At 47.2% G+C, this 19011-nt stretch overlaps 1 protein-coding gene across 1 annotated transcript; it reads left to right on the forward strand.

Moving 5' to 3' along the window:
* The first annotated feature begins 587 nt into the window (after positions 1 to 587).
* fancd2 (FA complementation group D2) lies at positions 588 to 18555 on the forward strand. The gene is made up of 44 exons (XM_064304157.1): positions 588 to 779; positions 1232 to 1331; positions 1456 to 1590; positions 1874 to 1941; positions 2019 to 2125; positions 2508 to 2568; positions 2723 to 2775; positions 3395 to 3473; positions 3658 to 3782; positions 3873 to 3960; positions 4057 to 4161; positions 4986 to 5086; positions 5380 to 5491; positions 5580 to 5615; positions 5919 to 6065; positions 6377 to 6511; positions 6851 to 6982; positions 7061 to 7168; positions 7530 to 7639; positions 7900 to 7963; positions 8289 to 8408; positions 8652 to 8725; positions 8917 to 9063; positions 9207 to 9307; positions 9673 to 9788; positions 10042 to 10150; positions 10427 to 10528; positions 10745 to 10842; positions 11130 to 11303; positions 11423 to 11539; positions 11809 to 11937; positions 12246 to 12364; positions 12516 to 12626; positions 12835 to 12968; positions 13082 to 13181; positions 13286 to 13408; positions 13705 to 13798; positions 14496 to 14567; positions 15131 to 15169; positions 15533 to 15607; positions 15997 to 16071; positions 16265 to 16411; positions 16717 to 16815; positions 17937 to 18555. The coding sequence occupies exons 2-44, from the start codon at positions 1262 to 1264 to the stop codon at positions 18009 to 18011; spliced, it is 4386 nt and encodes a 1461-aa protein (XP_064160227.1). The 5' UTR covers positions 588 to 779; positions 1232 to 1261; the 3' UTR covers positions 18012 to 18555.
* The last annotated feature ends 456 nt before the right edge of the window (positions 18556 to 19011 follow it).

Raw genomic sequence — 19011 nt, forward strand, 5'->3', positions numbered from 1 at the left:
AGCCCCAACTTGTAAGTGAACACTGAGTTCATGTATCTACACGTAATAATTACCTGAATCAGTAGGCTGCTATAAACCTGTAAACATACGTGTGCGACTGCAGTAGCCTACTGCTGACAATCTAAATTATGAGTAATAAGGAAAGTGTTTCTCCCACTTATTACAGTTGCTTCAATATCACAACTCACATTGACCTACTATTTAAGAACATCATAATCATAGGCTATTCAATTGCAATTAACTGTTATATGTTAATGCAATAAAATTACTGAACACCCCACAGTAATTTCATATAATATTTATCCGTATAGGAGTGATACAATTAAATTTGTGACAGTTCCTTTCAATAACCGCAACAGATACAGCATTAGAATTTGTCCAGAACACAGTTATGTCTTCCAGAAATATCAGCTTTCCCCAATTCATAAATAATATCTAATGATGCTTTATACGGTGATACTATCAAACACTATATTAATTCCCGTAGACATACTTATAATTTTTATGACGCAACGTATTAGTTAAAACAAAAACCTTCGCTTATATACAAATAGTGAATTTGAGGATGATCCCTTGACTCTTACAAAAACTGGCGCGGGAACCGGCTGGAAAAGAGTGTTACTCATTTTCAAGTAGCCCTAACGTTGGAAATACAAAAGCAAGTTGTTACATGTAAATTGTATTATATTACGTTTATTTTGTAGTATTTAATGATAAAATCACAACACGTCGAGACAAGTAACGTCGGGTCAGACTAACTTCATCGTTTAGGTAAGTTAGTACAGCAGCTATCTTACTCTTAGGCTATGATATTAGGTAGATAGTCTTGCTTACTACAAAATTAATGTAGCTATCAACTAGTTTTAAAGAACTTGCACTACTAACTCGATGAATATGAAAACCTATCTAGCGATGTTATGTGTCTGTCATGACATTGCATAAGGTGTCATGTTGACAAAAATGTGTTGGCCCAGGACGCTCGCAACACAGCCTGTTTCGGTCAACGAGTAAGGATAACGTTAGCAAGCCAGCCTAATAATACACAGCCGGCGAACTAGGATCGTATTCAGTTGGATCAGTCGGCTAACTATCTAGAGTCTTTACCGAACCTTCGTCGCTGCGCTGTTTTGTTAGCTAGATATGTCATGGGTGTTCTTGTGGTTATTCTTTTGTAGAGTAGGTAATCACTAGTTAATGGTATGTGACGTTTGGTGATCTATTGCAGAACAAGCCAATTATCTGACCACGTCTCCTGGTAAACATGATGCGCAAAAAGAGACGTTCTTCTGTGGACAAAGCATGTGAAAGCGCGCCACCATCAGACGTGCCCAGTAAGTACTGATGACTAACATGCATATTCGCCAATTATATTCATTTGGGCTAATTCCTGTAGACATTTACCTGCGATTAAAAATATATATATATTTTTGTTGTAAATGTCACCTGTTCTCACAGAATCGAAGAAGAGTCGATCCACAGCACGCATCAGCAAACCCACAGTGCAGGAAGCCGCTGCAGATAACGTGTTCGCTCAGCTCCTGAAAGAGGCTGGAGTCACCTTGAGGCGGGGTAGTACACCCAACGAGATAAGTAAGCACTCCAAAGAAAGTCATGAGTGAGTCGTTTATCACAAAATACACTATAAAATAAAACGGGCACTTTAGTTCATAGATAGATGTTCTTTATTGCCCGAAGGGAAATTCATTTTGTTCAGGTCATAAGTGGTACCTGGCCACTGTCCTGTTTACTTGTTACACTCTCTCACTCACACACACACACACACACACAGTTACACTTAAATTACTACATAAAGTTAATCCCATTGTTGTTGGTAGTTTTAGTGCTCCTTTGTGTGTTTTTTTATTTAAATCAGCTGTCGACCAAGTGGTGTTTCAGAGAAGACTACAACAGAGCCTAAAAAAGGATTCCCGATACCCTCATGTGAGTATCCTCTAAAGAGTTGTCTGAAACAGAAAGTGGTGATTGTATCTGCTACAGTCTGCAATGCTTTTCAACAGATAATCCAGGAGTTCATCACAGGGCTGGAGTCTCACATTGAAGACCAGGAGAACTTTAGGAACTGTCTGCTGCCCTGTGTACCACCATTGTTGGATCAGGACTCCAAGTATTGTAGCATTCATTTTTGATCGTATCAGGACTTTGGGTCATACGGCTTAGGGAAAATAACACGTGCGTGTGTGTGTGTGTCTGTCTGTCTGTCTGTCAAACATACAGATGAAAAAAATAAAAAGTTAAGTCAGTCAATAAGAGTAAATTCCCACTTGTGACCCTTGTCTTATATGAATGTTCACACATTTCTGAATGAGCAGGATAACAAATAAATAAAAAACTTGTGCACATCATCCATTCTGCAGTTGCCATCATCTAGTTAGTGCAGTGTGTTGCTCAGATGCAGATTTCACAGTAACAAGGCTACCAGAGACATGCTGAGACATGTTTTTCACCACCACTTCTTTCTCCCCCCCACCCCACACCCGTGGTCCCAGCACCACTGGCTCATATCAGGAGAGCCTTATGCGCCTTCTGCTGGGAGTTGAGATACTACAGGTAAGAAGCACAAATTCACTGCATGGTGTTTCCACAGCTGAACTGTGAATATGTTTGGAGTTTCTCGGTGTTTAGTCGCTTGACTTAATGTATTTTTATTTGACCAGCTCTATGAATGGTCTGGTTGTTGTAGTTCTGGTTTTTGTTCTTTCAGGCACCCGTCATTAACACCTTGTTTGAGAAGCTGCCTGAGTTCATGTTTGATGGGTAAGCAACTCAAGTAAGATTTTCTCTGTTCAAATGAGGTCACTGATTTGCTGAATAATTTTTCCAGTGTAGTGACACTAGTACTCAGAGCCACTAGCGTATGATGGAATGCATTACATTACACTACATTACAGGCATTTAGCAGATGCTCTTATCCAGAGCGACTTACACAACTTTTTTACATAACATTTACATTGCATCCATTTATACAGCAGGATATATAAGCAATGCAGGTTAAGTGCCTTGCTCAAGGGTACCACAGTAGTGTCCTATCCGGGAATCGAACCTTCATATATTTGGAAGGACACAGGCTGGCATGTGGGTCAGTACGCTGGCTGAGCTACTGCAGCTGGAGGGGCTGGCACAGGCAGTATTAGGTGCCTGATAATCCCCCTGAATTGCTTGTGAGCAGTGAGGCAGGGAATATTCTGCAGACCAAAACCTCCCTCATTATTATTATTATTATTATTATTCTTGATTGTTTTATTACAAAATGGCCAGCATTGGGTGCGTATCCATTGTGGCAGCAAAGACCAAAAAAGGAGGAGTACAGATCGCTCATATAATCATCACAAGGTCGATGACAGTGTTCCTTCTTTTGTTTCTCTTGTCCCTGCAGTGTTGCAAATGATGGGCTGAATGTTCCTCGTATAATAATGAACCAGCTGAAGTGGTTGGATAGAGTCATCAATAGCAAGGTGCCCAGAATGCTATACAATTTCACAGTCTGTTCAATCTGTTGTTTTCCCCCAAAATAATTCAGACAGTATTATGTTTGACTCCTAGGGGAAGAGGAGATTTATTTATTTATATATATATATATTTTTTTTTTACCTCCTCCCTTCCTCCTTTCTGTCCTCCCCTAAAATGCTGGTATTCTAGGATTTGGCGGATAAGCTGATGCAGCTGGTTGCCGTGGCACCAGTGGAGGTCCAGCGTGACATCATCACCAGCCTGCCTGAGATCCTGGAGGACTCTCAGCACAGCGACATTGCCAAAGAGCTGAAGTGAGTCCCGTTTTTTTCACCAAGGACATTATTGAGAGGATGCGCCGTTCATAGGGAGGGGTCAGCTTTAAGTGTCTGTGTCACCCACAGTTCCCTGCTGCAGCAGAACACCCAGCTGACTGTGCCCATCCTGGATGCCCTCTCCAGCCTCAGCCTTGGCTCCGACTTGCTGGCTGAGGTACCCACCCTTTTCTGGTTTTTGGTGCACGTTGCTGCCCCTAGAGGCAGAGCGCAGATAGTGCAGTGCAGTGACCGCTCTGTTGCTGTCCCTCAGGTCCGGGGTGCCATCATGTCCACTCTCTCCGCTGTGCAGTTGGAGGATCTCCCTGTCATGGTCAAGTTCATCCTGCATACCATCTCTACCTCAGATGCCAGCGAGGTCACAGTGTTCATGCTTTTTTTACTCTTGTGAATATAGGGTAGCTGCACCTAATCTTGCCACTTTTTTATTTAGTACTTTAAAAACACAAAAAGGAAAAACATTCATTGTGCGTCCTGTTTGAAATGTTTCTCACTGGCCATCAAAATCATTTTGCTTCTGTATTGATTTCGTCTGTGGTGGTCCCAATCTCACCATTCCATGAGCCCAAACTATTTAGTTTAATTAACTAATTACTTTAACGAGAATGCAAGGTTTTACACTGCCAAAAAAGTTTGAACTCTTACCTGTTCACAATGACCAGAGTTCTACATTATATTCTGGTATTTTAATGTGGAACTATTATGGTTGGGGAAGAAGGTAAATTTCTGATTAGCATTAAGATTAATGTGGTTATAACATGAAAATTAAACCAATCATCATGACATTCACAAATGTTACAGTTACATGTTTGAGTTTTAAAAAGAGCTTACGGTTTTATGGTGTCCAGTGTAGAATAAGCAGAAGGGTGCAGAAATGGCGCCTCCAACGGAATGGCGAGTTTGGGATCAGGTGGTGAGTGGTGAGATTAGGCGCATTTACGCTAACTGTATTCAGCATGTCATTTGGGGTAATGCTTCTTTTGCTGTTATGTTGCTAATTTGCAATTTGCCATTGCAGGTCTACACTGTCTGTTTCTTCATCCAAAAAAAGATAAAATGATAAGAGGGTTAGCACGCCTGACATTGATTCTAAGAACTGAGGATTGGTAGAATCTGAGTGTCAGATGACTTTTCCTTATTGTCGGATTGGTCGGCTGACGGTCAGGTGTTGTTAACTGGCAGGTGGTGAGTGATCTGCGTAAGAAGTTGGAGCTGGAGCTGTGTGTGCTCCCCCCTGTGCTGCAAGCATCCCAGTGCCGCCTGAAGAGCAAGGGGGCGACGGGGTGAGGCAGACGGGCCGCACCTTTTCATTTTACAAACCTGCGTGATTTACCTGCCAGAGAGGATATTTACCTGCATTTGGCGCTTACGGGTCTTAATTTCGGACCCAGCTTTCACGTCCGCATTGGTGCGCGGCAGCCGAAGGGGTTTGCCGGACTAGCTTGGCAGTCTTGTTTTTACTTTTTCTTTTCAGTATTGCTTTTTTGCTGTTCTTATTGTGAAGCGTTTTGAACACATTGCTTGACAAGGACTGTGTTTTATATATATCATGCTCTCATTCCACATTTGGTACCAGGTCCTCCACTGTCCCATCAGCCACCACTGGCCAGGACTGCATCACTCTGGTCATGGACGTGATCAAGTCTGCGGTGCGGTTCCAGAAGACTGTATCTGAGGCTTGGCTGAAGGTGGGCAGAAGTCTGTGTTGCTGCCTGTGCACTTTGCTTCATTTTTCATGTGCATTGTTTTACTGATAGTGTCCTTGTTTCTGTACAGGCCATTGAGAGCCTCGATGAACCAGAAAATCACAAGGTGACTTTAAATTTTTTCTTTTCTCTGCTAAAATCGTATGGTGTAAGGATGATATTATTTGAGGCACTGGTCCAGGACTACACCTTTCTGATCATTATTAAACATTCATGTTTGTCATGTTAAATCTCATATTGATCTTCAGTGCATCCCCATTACCTTTATGCCATTAAAAAACATGTCTATGTGTATAGGGGTCATAGTATGTTTGCAGTACAACCAAAGCATAATTTACTTTGCATGTGCAGTATTCGTCCCGTTATCTTGTCTGATCCCCCTCACAATGTCACATCATGGCGCCCTTAGGTTATCGATCTTCTGGTGCTGTTCATCCTGCACTCCACTAACACCAACCACAGCCGCCGTGCGGCGGAGAGGGTGCTGCGGGTGAAGGTTCGAGGAGGACTGATACGGGAGGCTCTGCTGCAGAAAGCCTTCCGGAGCCACGCCCAGGTGACCGCACCAGGAATGGGGAACGTGATCAGTTTCTGACTCGTTAAAAACTGAATAAGGCCTGAGTTTGTGTGTGTGTAGTTGTGAATCATAGTCTGTGTGTACCAGTGATTAGCAGCATGTGAGTTTGTATAGTTGTGTGTGTGTGTGGTATAGTTGTGAATAGCTGTCTGTGTGTGTGTGGTATAGTTGTGAATAGCTGTCTGTGTGTGTGGTATAGTTGTGAATAGCAGTCTGTGTGTGTGTGGTATAGTTGTGAATAGCAGTGTGTGTGGTATAGTTGTGAATAGCAGTGTGTGTGTGTGGTGCAGGAGATGCGGAGCTACTTTCCCTCCATCCTGGCCCTCTCACAGAGCCTCCTGCGGTCCCTGGACCCCTGTGTGGTGCCTTTTGGAGGACACATGTACAAGCAGGCCTTCACCGCCTTCGACTCCTACTGCCAGCAGGTGGGCGTGTGTGTGCGTGTGTACGTGTGGTGGGGATGTTTATCTGTGTGGGGCAGTGTTTGAGTACAGTGTGTAGTATGTGTAGAGTATCCATGTGTTTCTGTGCTGGTATTGATATGTGGATGAGTGCCTGTGTGGATGTGTGCGTCTCTGTGCCTGTGTTTGAGTGCAGTGTGTAGCGCATGTATGCGTTACTGTGCTGGTATTGTTATGTGTATGTGTGCGTCTCTGTGCCTGTGTGAGTACAGTGTGCAGTATGTGTAGAGCGTGCATGTGTTCTTGTGCTGGTATTGTTATGTGGATGAGTTCCAGTGTGGATGTGCGTCTCTGTGCCTGCAGGAGGTGGTGGGCTCCCTGGTCACCCACGTGTGCAGTGGGGTGAGTGGGGAGGTGGACGTGGCCCTGGAGCTGCTGTGTGAGCTGGTAACCCAGAGACCGGCCGAGATGGCACGCTACGCTATCTTCGTTAAGGTAGGCGGAGCCTCGAACCGTTAGCCGCCTTTCCATCGCGGTATGAGACGGAGCCGGGCTGACTCTGGGGTTTCACAGGGCATCCTGGACTACATGGACAACCTGGCGCCCCAGCAGATCCGCCGGCTCTTCCACCTGCTCAGCTCGCTGGCCTTCGGGCAGGACCAGCACAGCAGCCACATCCAGGTGAGGAGCAGCGGAGCAGCGGGGCAGAGGCCAGACTGTGCCTGGGCCGTCTGTGCCAGGTGTCCGGGGGAGGAGTGCTTTAGTTGGCATGGTAACGCCTGGCCCCCTGCACAGTCCTCTGGCAGTGTCGGTTTGCAGAGTGGACAGAAGCAGCTGGTTGATTGTGAGTGTTCCGGAGGGCGTGTAATCCCAGTGCAGTCATCCCTTACTGACGCAGGATGTTACTCAATTAGGTTGGGCTGGCAGTTATGACTGTGGTTTGAAATGGGGGGATGACCTAGCTGTCTCTCTTGCTCTCTCTCTGTCACTCTCAATCTCTCTCTCTCTCTCTATCTCTCTCTCTATTTCTCTCTCTCTCCAGGATGACATACACATGGTGCTGCGGAAGCAGCTGTCCAGCTCCGTGCCCAAGTACAAGCGCATTGGCATCATTGGCGCTGTCATGGTGGTGGGGAGCATGGGCTCCAGCAGGTACCACAGAGCAGCGTTACCTCAGAGTCAGCTCAGCACACACATATATACACACGCACTCTATACACACATACACACATATACACACACACACTCTATACACACACGCACGCACTCTACACACATATACACACTCTATATATACACACACTACACACATGTACAGGCTCTCTACATACACACACTCAACACACACTTGCACACACACTACACACACACTTGTATTCCTGGCTTGATGTATGAATAGTTGTTTTCTCCAGGGCCCAGTGTGATGACTGTGGGAGTTCGCAGAGCGGAAGCCTGTCCAAGGAGTCGTACAGACAGGTGAGCGCACAGCTCTGCGGCTCATCCAGCTGGTCTCAGAGAGCCTGTATCTGCTGAGTTAGCATACCTGTGTGAGGCCCACTGTGTCATTATGGCCGTGGGTTCAGGGCTCAGGCAGTGTGTATGACCTGTCATTGTGAGCGTATGTGCGGATGATGACGCGGTTTGGTCTGTGGTTTTCTACGTGTGCAGACACAGTGTACGTCTGCATATGTGGCTGTGGTTTGTGCACGTCTGAGGCAGTGTCTGTGCAGATAGTGATATGCCTGTGCTTGTGTACTGACGGGTCAGGTGACATGTCTGTGCTTGTGTACTGACGGGTCAGGTGACGTCCCTGTTGGAGCTGGTGCGGTCCTGCAGTGAGGTGTCCCCAGAAGCCGCTGCTCTGTACTACGATGAGCTGGCCAACCTGCTCCAGACCTGCAGGCTTGACCCTCTGGTTCAGGTCAGTCTCTCTGGAGAACTCCCATGATTCCCAGCGTGTGACACTGGAGTTTGGAAAATGCTCCTGAACTGACATTCATCTGAATCAACTTAAATAAATTAGATAGTTGAAAATACAGAAAGAAAAACAACAAATTCCCCACACTGTATGCATGGTGTGTTTCCGTGTATGTGTGTGCGTGTACGTATGCGTGTGCATGTGCGCATGTGCATGAGCTGTCCTCACTGTGTATGTGTGTTGCAGGAGTGGATAGGAAAGAGCGTACTTGAGAACTTCCAGGACGACTTTGTGGTGGACCTGGGGCCAGAGATATCAGGGTGAGGTTCAGCTCCATCTGTTTGTTTGTTTGGGACAGGCATGCTCTCTGATTGGATGAGAGCAGCTACAGTTCACTAGCAGTCTGTTCAGACTGAATGGCTTGAAAGCCTCCCCAGATCCAGCTCATTAGTGATGTGTTTTTAACACGTGTAAACCCCAGCGTTGCCCTGCCCCCTCTCGTGTGCTGCAGCTCCTTCCCCTTCCCCGCCACGGTCATGTACAACCTGGACGAGGAGGAGAGTCAGGGAGGGATCGCCATCAACCTCCTGCCTCTTCTGGCTGAGGACATTCGCCTCAAGGGGGAGCCGTGGAGTCAGGCCGAGAGCAAGGACAAAAAGTCAGTCCTGCTGCCGGACCAGTAGTCCTTCTTTAAAACACACATTTCTGGTTTAGGCCAGGATCACCCTGTTGGGCATGGAAACCCTGTGCCTCACTTTACTTTTCCCTCTCCTCCCCCTCCTCCTCCTCCTCCTCCTGCAGGCGTGTGTCTCCGCTGTGTTTGGCCTCCTTCTTTCGCCTGCTGCGGCTGTGTGAGGAGCAGCAGCACCAGGGGGATCTGGAGGAGATCGATGCCTTGCTGGGTGAGGAGGTCCATGATGGTCCTGCTGATAGTGAACACTGTGTCCACCTTCTCATATGCAGTTTGGTAGGGCTTTTGAGTGGCTCAGTGAGTGAGACACTCAGCACCAGGTCAGGCTGGGCCCTATACTTGCTGCTCTCCTCCCCAGGGGTGGATTATGTTTGTTTTACCTGGATTGCTTGGCTCATTCTGCCAGTCAGTAGACTACATTCTGAAGGAGAATGCAGTGTCTCATTTGACTGCAACAGTGTCTCATTTGACTCTGAGCCCTCTGTGTTGGGTGCTGTGTTGAGTTGAGTCCGGAGTGTTCTGGTTCTGGTTCTGGTCCTGGTCCTTGTTTTGAGGGACCTGTTGTGTGTGTTGAAGGCTGTCCCATGATTCTGATGGACATGGATGTGGTGGAGAAAGCTGAGAGTCTGTCCAGGTCTGAGAGGGAGTTCCTGTGTTCTCTGCTCTTCTACACCATCAACTGGTTCAGAGAAGTAATTACACATCACTGTTCCACAACCCCTTTCTCTCTTCCCTGTGGTCCACTGTGTGTGTGTTAGGGCTTATTGAGCTAGTGACTCACAAATGCTACTTTTATCTTAAATTCAGATTCATTATTGATTGTTTAAGACTTTTCCTGGTTGTTTACCTGAAATAGTAGCTCATGCGTGTCACCTGTTTGTTTGTGTGTGTGCGCGCGTGTGTGTGTATGTGTGTGTGTATGCGTGTGTTTCTGTGTGTGTGTAGGTTGTGAATGCGTTCTGTCAGCAGAAGGACCCAGAGATGAAGATGAAGGTGATTACTCGACTGCAGAACATCACTTACCTGCAGACTGTACTGGAAAGAAGCCTGGCAGGTAGGACCACAGGAGAACTGCAGGAAATAATCAGAACACACCTGCGATTACTCAGGAAACATTTAAAAGACTGTACAGAAATGGCTTTATGAACCCTGTACCATAGCTGGAGGCGGGAGCTCTTAGCTATGTAACAGTTTACTGGCCATTTTAAATGCTTCAGCCTGGTCACCTGTGAAGAAGGGGCCTGTCTGTTTTGCTGTTAAGTACTTAATGGGGTTTGCATTGTGTTTTTGCATCTAATCTTTATTTGACTGACGTCTTTTACTTTTTTAGCAACACCCAATTTTGTGCCTCCTCTCGCCAACTTTGACTGTGAGAGTGCAGAGGGGTTGGTCCCGCCTACTTCCACGGCTCCTCCCAAGAAGGGAAAGAAAGGTAAACGGGACGATGTAGACTTCCTGTTTCCTGTGGTGCAGTGGCCTTTCATCTGCTGTCAGCAGTGTTAGCCTGATGTTTGTGTGCTGCTCCGTAAGAGTGGCTGATGGGGGAAGCTCAGCTCAGTGTGCACTCAGGCCGCATGGGTCAGTGCTGTAAGATGACCTGGCAGACCGGGAACAGGTCTGAGTCATGTGACCCTTGTGTTTGGTGCAGAGTCGGCAGGGCGGAAGAGGAAAGCACAGGCCAGTAAGAACTCATCTGGGGACAGCTCCCTGCTGGAGGAGGGGGGGGAGGCAGAGGAGTCCCAGCAGGTACTGACCCCCTCAGCACTCAAACGCGTACACACACACAGACACACATGCACGGACACATGCACGCACAGAGGCGCACGTGCGCACCCGCACATACACACCCACGCATGTACGCGCACACACACCTATATACACGCACACCTGCTGATACACAGCCTAACAGCTGAAGTGTAAATTAATAATATGTAAAAATGAAGTCTGATATGTTGAAGTGGTTAAGAGATTTGTTGTAGATATCCAGTGTGCTTAGAATAGCTCACATTTTCTCACACACACTCTCCTCCCAGGACCTCCCAGGGAAGGAGAAGGAGAAGGAGAAGGAGAAAGAGAAGGAGACTAAGCCAACTGTCAGTCTGGCCTCTTACCGGCCATTTTTTCGGGAGCTGGACCTGGAGGTGCTGAACGTGCTGCAGTGTGGCCTGCTCTCCCGGTCACTGCTGGACAGCGAGCTCAACAGCAAGGTACGGCCCAATCACGGGGGACCTCCCTGTGCCGTGCACCAATCACAGGGGAGCCCACCACACCGGGCACCAATCACAGGGCAGGTGTGTAATGAGAGGCGGTGTTTGGCTGGTTGTAGGTTCGGGAGGAAGTGCAGCTTGGCCCTGCGGAGCTGGTCTTCCTGCTGGAGGACCTGTGGAAGAAGCTGGAGTTCGGCTTGGCTGCTTCACCGGCTAAGAGAAGCCCACTTCTCAAGGTAAGATGCACACAGACACTTGCATTTATACATACACAAACAGGCACACACTCAAGCACACGTGCATCTACACACGCACACTACATGTATGTACTCGCACACGCATAAACGTGCATACGCAGGTCTGCACACGCGCACTCGCCGTGCACACACACTGCGTGAATACACACACCTACTTTAGGCCGCAGCTTTCCGTCTCATACGTTGACTGGATGTGATGGTGGCTGTTGGCTTTCGGTCAGTGAGAACGCTTCCTCTTGCCTCTCCAGGGAAAGACGGACCGGAGCGTGGGCTTCTCTCACCTGCAGCAGAAGAGCGCCCTGGAGCTGGCCACCTGCTGCATCCAGCTGCTGCCCACCCTCTGCACCCACCTGGAGAACTGCCACAACCACTTCCAGGTCCCGACGTACCCCCCTTCCCTGCTTGTACAGGACACACCCTCTTTACACACTCCTCCTCACACGCTCACACTCACCGCTCACTGCCTCACTTGTGTAAGTGTGTTGAGCAGCACTGTGTCATTATGTATGTCAGGGACACCTAGCCCTGTTCCTGGAGATCTACCGTCCCGTGGATTTTCACTCCAACCGTAACAAAGATAAATAAGGTATATATAAGGCAGTGGTTCCCAGGGACTGTAGATTTCCAGAAGCAGGGTTGGGCAGTCCTGACGTTAGTGAATTGAGAGATATGTGTGTGTGTGCAGGCTCTGCTCTCTGAGAACCATGGGGTGGTGGATGCCACAGGCCTGGATGTTAACGAGCACCAGCTCATGTCCTCCGCCTATCAGCGGCTGCTGCAGGTCCTGCTCTCTTCCTTCAGCTGGTGAGCGTCTGCAGTACTGCACCATCTCCATGTCCATCTTACAGCTGCAGCAGCTGAGCCTTTAGTGATTACAGGAGGCTTGTGAAACACCCAAAAATGGCTAGAGCAGTTTGTGAAGCCAGGTTCTGTTCTGTCCCGTGTGGTGTCCCAGGTCGGGCTTCTCTCAGCCCGAGCACCGTGCCCTGCTGAAGAGGGCCCTGGGTGTGCTGGCCAAGCGTCTGAAGGAAGAAGAGGCCGACCTGGCCTTGGATCAGCTTGTGAGGTCAGAGACCCCACAGGGCCTTAAAAGGGCCTTTCACATTGTGAGATTGTTTTGATTTTGCACTGAGAAATTCAGCGACTGGTTTGGTGACTTTGGGTGATTTTTTCTCACCTGTAACTAATTGCATTAAATTAACTACTGTATTATTAATATCATTGGGAATTAGCGTACATATGCGTGTTTGTCTTGGCCTTTGTCCTCTGTGCAGGCACAGCTGTGATTACCTGCTGAACTTTCGGAGCACGCTGCCTAGCCTCGGCTCGGCCCTGTCCCTCACGCACCTCCTCATAGCCGTGTCGTCACGGGACGGCTCCAACCACACGGCCTACAGGGAGGAGATAGGTGAGCTCCAGTCTCCCATTAGAGAAAATATGAGATGCTGCAGAGAATAGACAGGCGGGTTTCCTCATTCCATCCGCTTTTGATCTGGACAGTCATTTCTCATGTCCTCACAGGTTCCCTCTGCCGGCACTTCCTGTGTCAGGAGTGGGTCACAGCCAGCGGAGAGAGAGAGAGGGGGGCCAAATACAACGACACCCTGCAGTCCCTCCTCAGGTACACCCCTGCTTTTACACAGATAGAGTAGAAAATAATGAAATTTTCATTTGTGGGTGGAATACAGTCTCATCTGTATTGACATATTCCTATACCCCCCTCAGCATTTACCTGGCCCACACTGAAGATGTCCTGAAGGCAATAGAGGAGATCGCTGGGGAGGGGGTTCCAGAGCTCATGAACGCTTCCAAGGATGGCTGGTCCAAAACCTTCCCCACCCTCACTAGGTAGATATGCTCAGGGCTACAGAGTTTCACGTTTGTATAATGGGTGAAATCAATAGTCACCATTGAGTGTGGACCTTCTTTGACTGTTGTAATGGAATACTTTTGATCTACTCAGCTCAAGAAAGCAGTCCATTTCTGTTTAAAAGATCATGGGTGAACCAGTGATTAGAGGGGAGCACTGATGGAAAAGAGATGTTGCTCTCTTTGAACAGTTTCAGAGCTTTACTAATGTCCAGGTTTAATAATGCTGAGTCCCTGTCCTCTGAGCTGAAGCCAGTGCTCCTCTCCCCTTTCAGACAGAGCTTCTTGGTTTTCTTCCGGGGGGTGATGGCTGAGCTGGAGAAGTCTATACGGAGGATTCCCCCGGCCAGACAGAGCGAAAGCAGCGAGGTGATTGGGTCAGAGCTCAGGGTGACAGGGGGCTCTCACACACTCACACATGCAACTACACACACACACACACACACGCACACACACACACTCTCACACAGTTGTAGCCTACAGCAGCAAATAAAGCCAGGCCCAAATGTCCTGTGTAATTTCTGTGGCATGAAGCAGCTGGTGTAGAGGCAAAGCCCCCTGCTGCTGACACCAGTCTGCCACAGGGACATTACCCTCAGCCCATCTCTCTCAGCACCACATGACCAGCAGAGGTGCATTTCTAAAGCCTTTGACTCAGCTGGGACTGAATACAGTTATGAGGTCACGGCGGACACTTTTACCACATGTTGGCGTCATTGGTCCAGGAAATTTCTGCAGAAAGAAGTGCAGCTTTAGAATAATAGACCGCAGCAGTGAAACGAAAGTATGTCATATGGAGGCTGCATCCAATGCTTATTTAGACGTTAAAAGTGGCCTAAATAGAAATGATGCTCATTAGGATTTGGGGTAGATGCAGTGTGGGGTATGCTTCTTCACAGTTACCATGCGTGTGCTCAGACAGGTGCACACCATAAGTATTTATGACCTCTGTGATACAGGGATAGACTTCCCTGACCTGGCTTTCTGTCTTTACTGCTGTGTGTGTGCGTGTGTGTGCGTGTGTGTGCGTGGCACGCTGTGTACGTAACGCCCGTGTTGTGTCCAGGACCATGGTGAGAAGCTGCTCACCTGGAACCTGGCGGTGAGAGACTTCCACATCCTGGTCAATTTGGTCAAGGTAAGGGGTCAGGGAAGAGCAACAGTTATTTTCTACTAGCACTCTTCTTTTCTCTGTGAAAAGTCTAATGCGGTTGTTAAAAACAGTTAACACAAAAGATTATCCTGCTTTCTTGTAAATTCTGAATGAAACGGAAAAGGGCTTGTCTGAGCTGGCTAAATGTGAAACGTGCCAAAACTGTTAGCATAAAACCTTTTACTCTTCCCTCTCTGTCTGAGTGCTGCCATGCACGCACTTTATTGTGTGAGCGTGGGCATTTGTGTATGAATGCGTGTGCACCCTTGGTGAGTTTGTGTAGAACTGTGTGTGTGCATGCCCGCATGCATGTATGTATGTGTGTGTGTGTGTGTACATGTGCGCGTGTGTGTGTGTGCACCCTTGGTGAGTTTGTGTAAGACTGTGTGTGCGCATGAGTGTGTGTATGTGTGTGTGTGTGTGCGTGCTCTCCTTCACTCTGCGGCCCGTATGTATCTGGAGGGAATGGTGAGCAGAGCTGTGTGGCTGAAGCTGTCCTGATGTCTCCTGAGGTCAGTGCCTCACGGCGTAGCGTCTTTCTCCCACAGGTGTTTGACAGCAGACCTGTGCTCACAGCATGCCTGAAGGTCAGTATCGCACAGCATGCACCTTGTGATTGACACACCCATAAAATACATAAAAAAGAGGAACCATGATAATGTGTGATTGAATTGTTACATGACAAGTCACCCCAGGTAAAAGCATAATGTGCCTGCTACTGCAGCTAATTACTAATAATAATAATATTGGTGTGTTTCTATTAATCCTACTAGTAGTACAACTACTGTTAGTTGTGCTCATATTAGAACTATTTAGAATTGTACCACAAAGAACAATTTGAACACATGCATTTACAAGCATCACATGGACAGTGGATGCTGTTCTTACTATAGGAGTAACTGCTTAGAAAGAGGTATCCCTCCCTTGTAACTTTGGTGTTTGTTTGGCAGTATGGTCGTCTCTTCCTGGAGGCCTTCCTTAAACTGGGAATGCCACTGCTGGACTTCAGTTTTAAGAAGCACAAGGTAATGCAGTGTTGGGGAAGGGGAGGGGCTGTGGGGATGCTGCGTATGAGGCTGTACCCACAGAGCATGTGCAGGACAGGGGAGGGGCCTCAATGGATTTCCTCCTCAGTACAGCACCTGGGCTGTAATCACCTGGAGAAAGGACATGGCCCCCTGCATCACAGCAAGCAGGAAATATGACATGCATCAGGCACCTAGTGTCACCTACACCTCAGGCTCCTAGCTAGCTGCAAGTTGGCATCATTACTCAGTTGGCCTTGTTGTCAACCGTATGGCATACACAGTGCGTCGCGTGCCAAACAGATGGGAGGAGCATAGGGGCTTTACTATCCCAGGGATTAGCAGGCAAGCTTTAAATTATACATGCTTGTGTTTGCCTATCTTTCCAGGAGGATGTCCAGAGCTTGCTGAAAACCTTCCAACTTAGTACCCGACAGCTGCATCACCTGTGTGGCCACTCAAAGGTAACCCCCCCCCCCCCCCTTATCTAAATTCCACATTAGATTTATGATTTATGAGGTGTTAAATAGTACCCTTCTCATGCCCAAGCTGTCCTTGTAAATGGCTGTTCCTATGCCCTCCCTCCTGCCTATAGCCAGTAGTAATTGCTCACTGTGTGTGGTGTACAGCCGCCTGACCACAGTGTTGCTATTGTAGATCCGGCAGGACACAGGCCTGACGAACCACGTTCCTGCGCTGAAGAAGAGCCTGGAGCAGTTTGTGTACCGGGTGAAAGCCATGCTCACGCTCAACCACTGTCAGGAGGCTTTCTGGCTGGGCAACCTGAAGAACCGCAATCTGAAGGTACACATAACACCTCACAGGTCTTCCTAGCTGCTGGTGCTCTCACAAAACTCGGGATCTCCTGCTCTATTTTCCTGCCTGTCCTCTGTACTTCCTCATTAAGGAGCGCTTCTGATTGGTAACTATAGGAGGCCCCATCACTGTTCTTGTATAAGGGAGCTTGCTATGGATCCTACGTCTTGGGATGTGTCCCCATCATTAATACTCAGAAAACCACAAATCAGTGTGACCTTCAACGGTGTAAAAGAGCAGCACACAGAGCAGAATATCTGTGCAGTAAATAGAATATCTGTGGTGTCTTGCAGGGAGAGGAGATCCTTTCCCAGAGGTCACAAGGAAGTGATGAAGATGGTGAGGGTGAGGAAGAGGCCTCACAGCTTCCTCAGGAGCAGTCTGAAGATGAGGTACTTGTGATTGTCATTGACAGTTTGGGGCTAGCCAGAAGGGGTCACTAGAGAGCAATGAGCACGCTCCCCACTGACTAAATCCTCTATGACCCTTTCCAAAGCTGCAACACCCTGGGTGGTTCACTTTGTCCAATGTTGTAACCTGCCCCAGATTACTGTCTTCTAATCTAAAACTATTGCTTTTCATGTCTGCTTTACCACTTTATGTTGAATTGAGGGTGTAGACAAGTTGCAGCATGTCCCTAAAGCATAAAAGATGGATTAACTTTTACAGACAAAACTTATCTGCCCACACCGCCTAGGGAAGGGAAGAGGGGAAGTGTTCCTTGACACAGGAAATGCTAATCACTAAACATGTCTCACACTGTCAGTGCTACTGTAGAAAGCCATCCAAACTGAACGTCTATGTGTTGCTCCTGATTAGAGATGGTCTGTGTGGCAGATCCGCTCAGTAGTTTGGGGAACTGAGGCGGTAACTCGGGTGTTTTGGCTTTGGTTCTTGAGTGCGGCACTGCTGTTGTGCGCCGGGTACTTAACCTTAATTGCATCCGTAAAATATCCAGCTGTATTGATGGATTATATGCAAAAAATGCATCTGTTTAACTATGGAAAAGAGCACCTTCTAAATCCTGAAATGTACATGGAATTCTAGATTGTGTCCTTATCTAACATTCACAACGGCATTGCAGTCCTCAGACTAAGGCAAAAACAGACATTACATAACCCTGTCTGGCATTCGGTTCTCTCTTGAATGGACAGCTGATAAGATAAGTTCTGCATTTTCCACTGGCTAATCATCACGTGGAAGATGACAACACAACAGCCAGAACAATGAGGCACATCTGTTAGTGTGGATTTTGAGAACTTTCAGCATGGCACATTCCACTTTCTACCCCAGTGATATTGCAGGGACATTAACCTCACCTCTAGCATACCAATGGTCAGGAAGGGGCTTCTGATTTAAGAAGCTGAGCATATTACTGCCTGTCGTGGCTATGCAGCAAACTATGATATATGTATAAAGAAGAATATGTTCATTTGATGCATAGCCTGTGTACGTGTGTGTGCATTAATTGTGTATGTTTTTCCTGTCAGTGATATTGCATTTTCTCATACAGGAGCAGAGAAGTGACTCTGATGCTAGGAAAAATGGCCCAGAGGAAGAAGAGGAGATTACGGATGACTCTGATTAAAATGGAGACCCCCCCCCCCTTAAAAATTCCCTCACTTCTGGCCTTGACCATAAAATAAATGTTTATGATGGTCCCTGCTGCTCCCCAAGTTTGATAGCACTACCTTAAGAGAGGCAGTCCCAGTCACATTAGTGCCATTTAGACACACAGGTAGGAGGTTCCTTTCCTGTATTTGCAGATGGCCTGGCTCTCTGGGAATTAATTGCACATGAAAATATTGAGATAGGAACAGAAAACTGCTTGGCTCCCATCAAACAAGGGATACTGTCAATAATGAGAATCTAATGAGACAGGAGCTTCCTCATTCACTTGCTGCATGCCTCAAAATTTTGACAGGGAAAAAGGAAATCAACGTTAAAACAAACATATTTGCTTTGTTTGGATAACCTAAATAATCGGTTTCTACGCGTTTCTTATATTTTGTATGTTTGCTTTCTGAATTAAGTTTGTGCACCTTTAAGCAGTTAATTTTGTTTTGAATGTAACGTTTTAATTGTACGCTACTTTCTAATAATTATAATTGTCATATTCTACTACAATCAAATTGTCTTTTGTAAATCCCGTTTTACTAAAAAAAAAAAAAAAAAAAAAGTATATATATTTGTTAAAAAGTCAAAATGGTGATTATTAAAATGGAATTAATGGTGCTAGAAGCAGGTTAAATTGTGCCGGGTTGCCAGAGCCGCCTTAGCATCTGGAAACTGCTGGCCACCTTTCAGTGTTTCCCCACTGACGTCGTGTCTCTGGAAAGAACCATCCCTGGCTTGCTTTGAACTTGTAGTTCACCCCATGCATCCTTTCCTTCTAGCACACGTGTCGAACTCCAGTCCTGGAGGGCCGCAGTGCCTGCTGGTTTTCAGGGTGTTCTCTGCTCCAGTGGTTCATTTAAATCATCATAATTGAAAAGTAACTACAAAAACCTGTGGACACTGGCCCCCTGGGAATGTAGTTTGACGCACCTGTTCTGGCGCATGGATACAGTAATGTGGCCCTGAAATCC

Source organism: Anguilla rostrata, chromosome 13 (genome assembly GCF_018555375.3).
Source record: "Anguilla rostrata isolate EN2019 chromosome 13, ASM1855537v3, whole genome shotgun sequence".
Taxonomy (NCBI): Eukaryota; Metazoa; Chordata; class Actinopteri; order Anguilliformes; family Anguillidae; genus Anguilla; species Anguilla rostrata.

Coding starts and splice junctions, on each gene's coding strand:
- fancd2 (XM_064304157.1), top strand. CDS start 1,262: ATGATGCGCAAAAAGAGACGTTCTTCTGTGGACAAAGCATGTGAAAGC. Junction 10,151..10,426: donor ACTGGAAAGAAGCCTGGCAG/GTAGGACCACAG, acceptor TTACTTTTTTAG/CAACACCCAATTTTGTGCCT. Junction 10,529..10,744: donor TCCCAAGAAGGGAAAGAAAG/GTAAACGGGACG, acceptor TGTTTGGTGCAG/AGTCGGCAGGGCGGAAGAGG.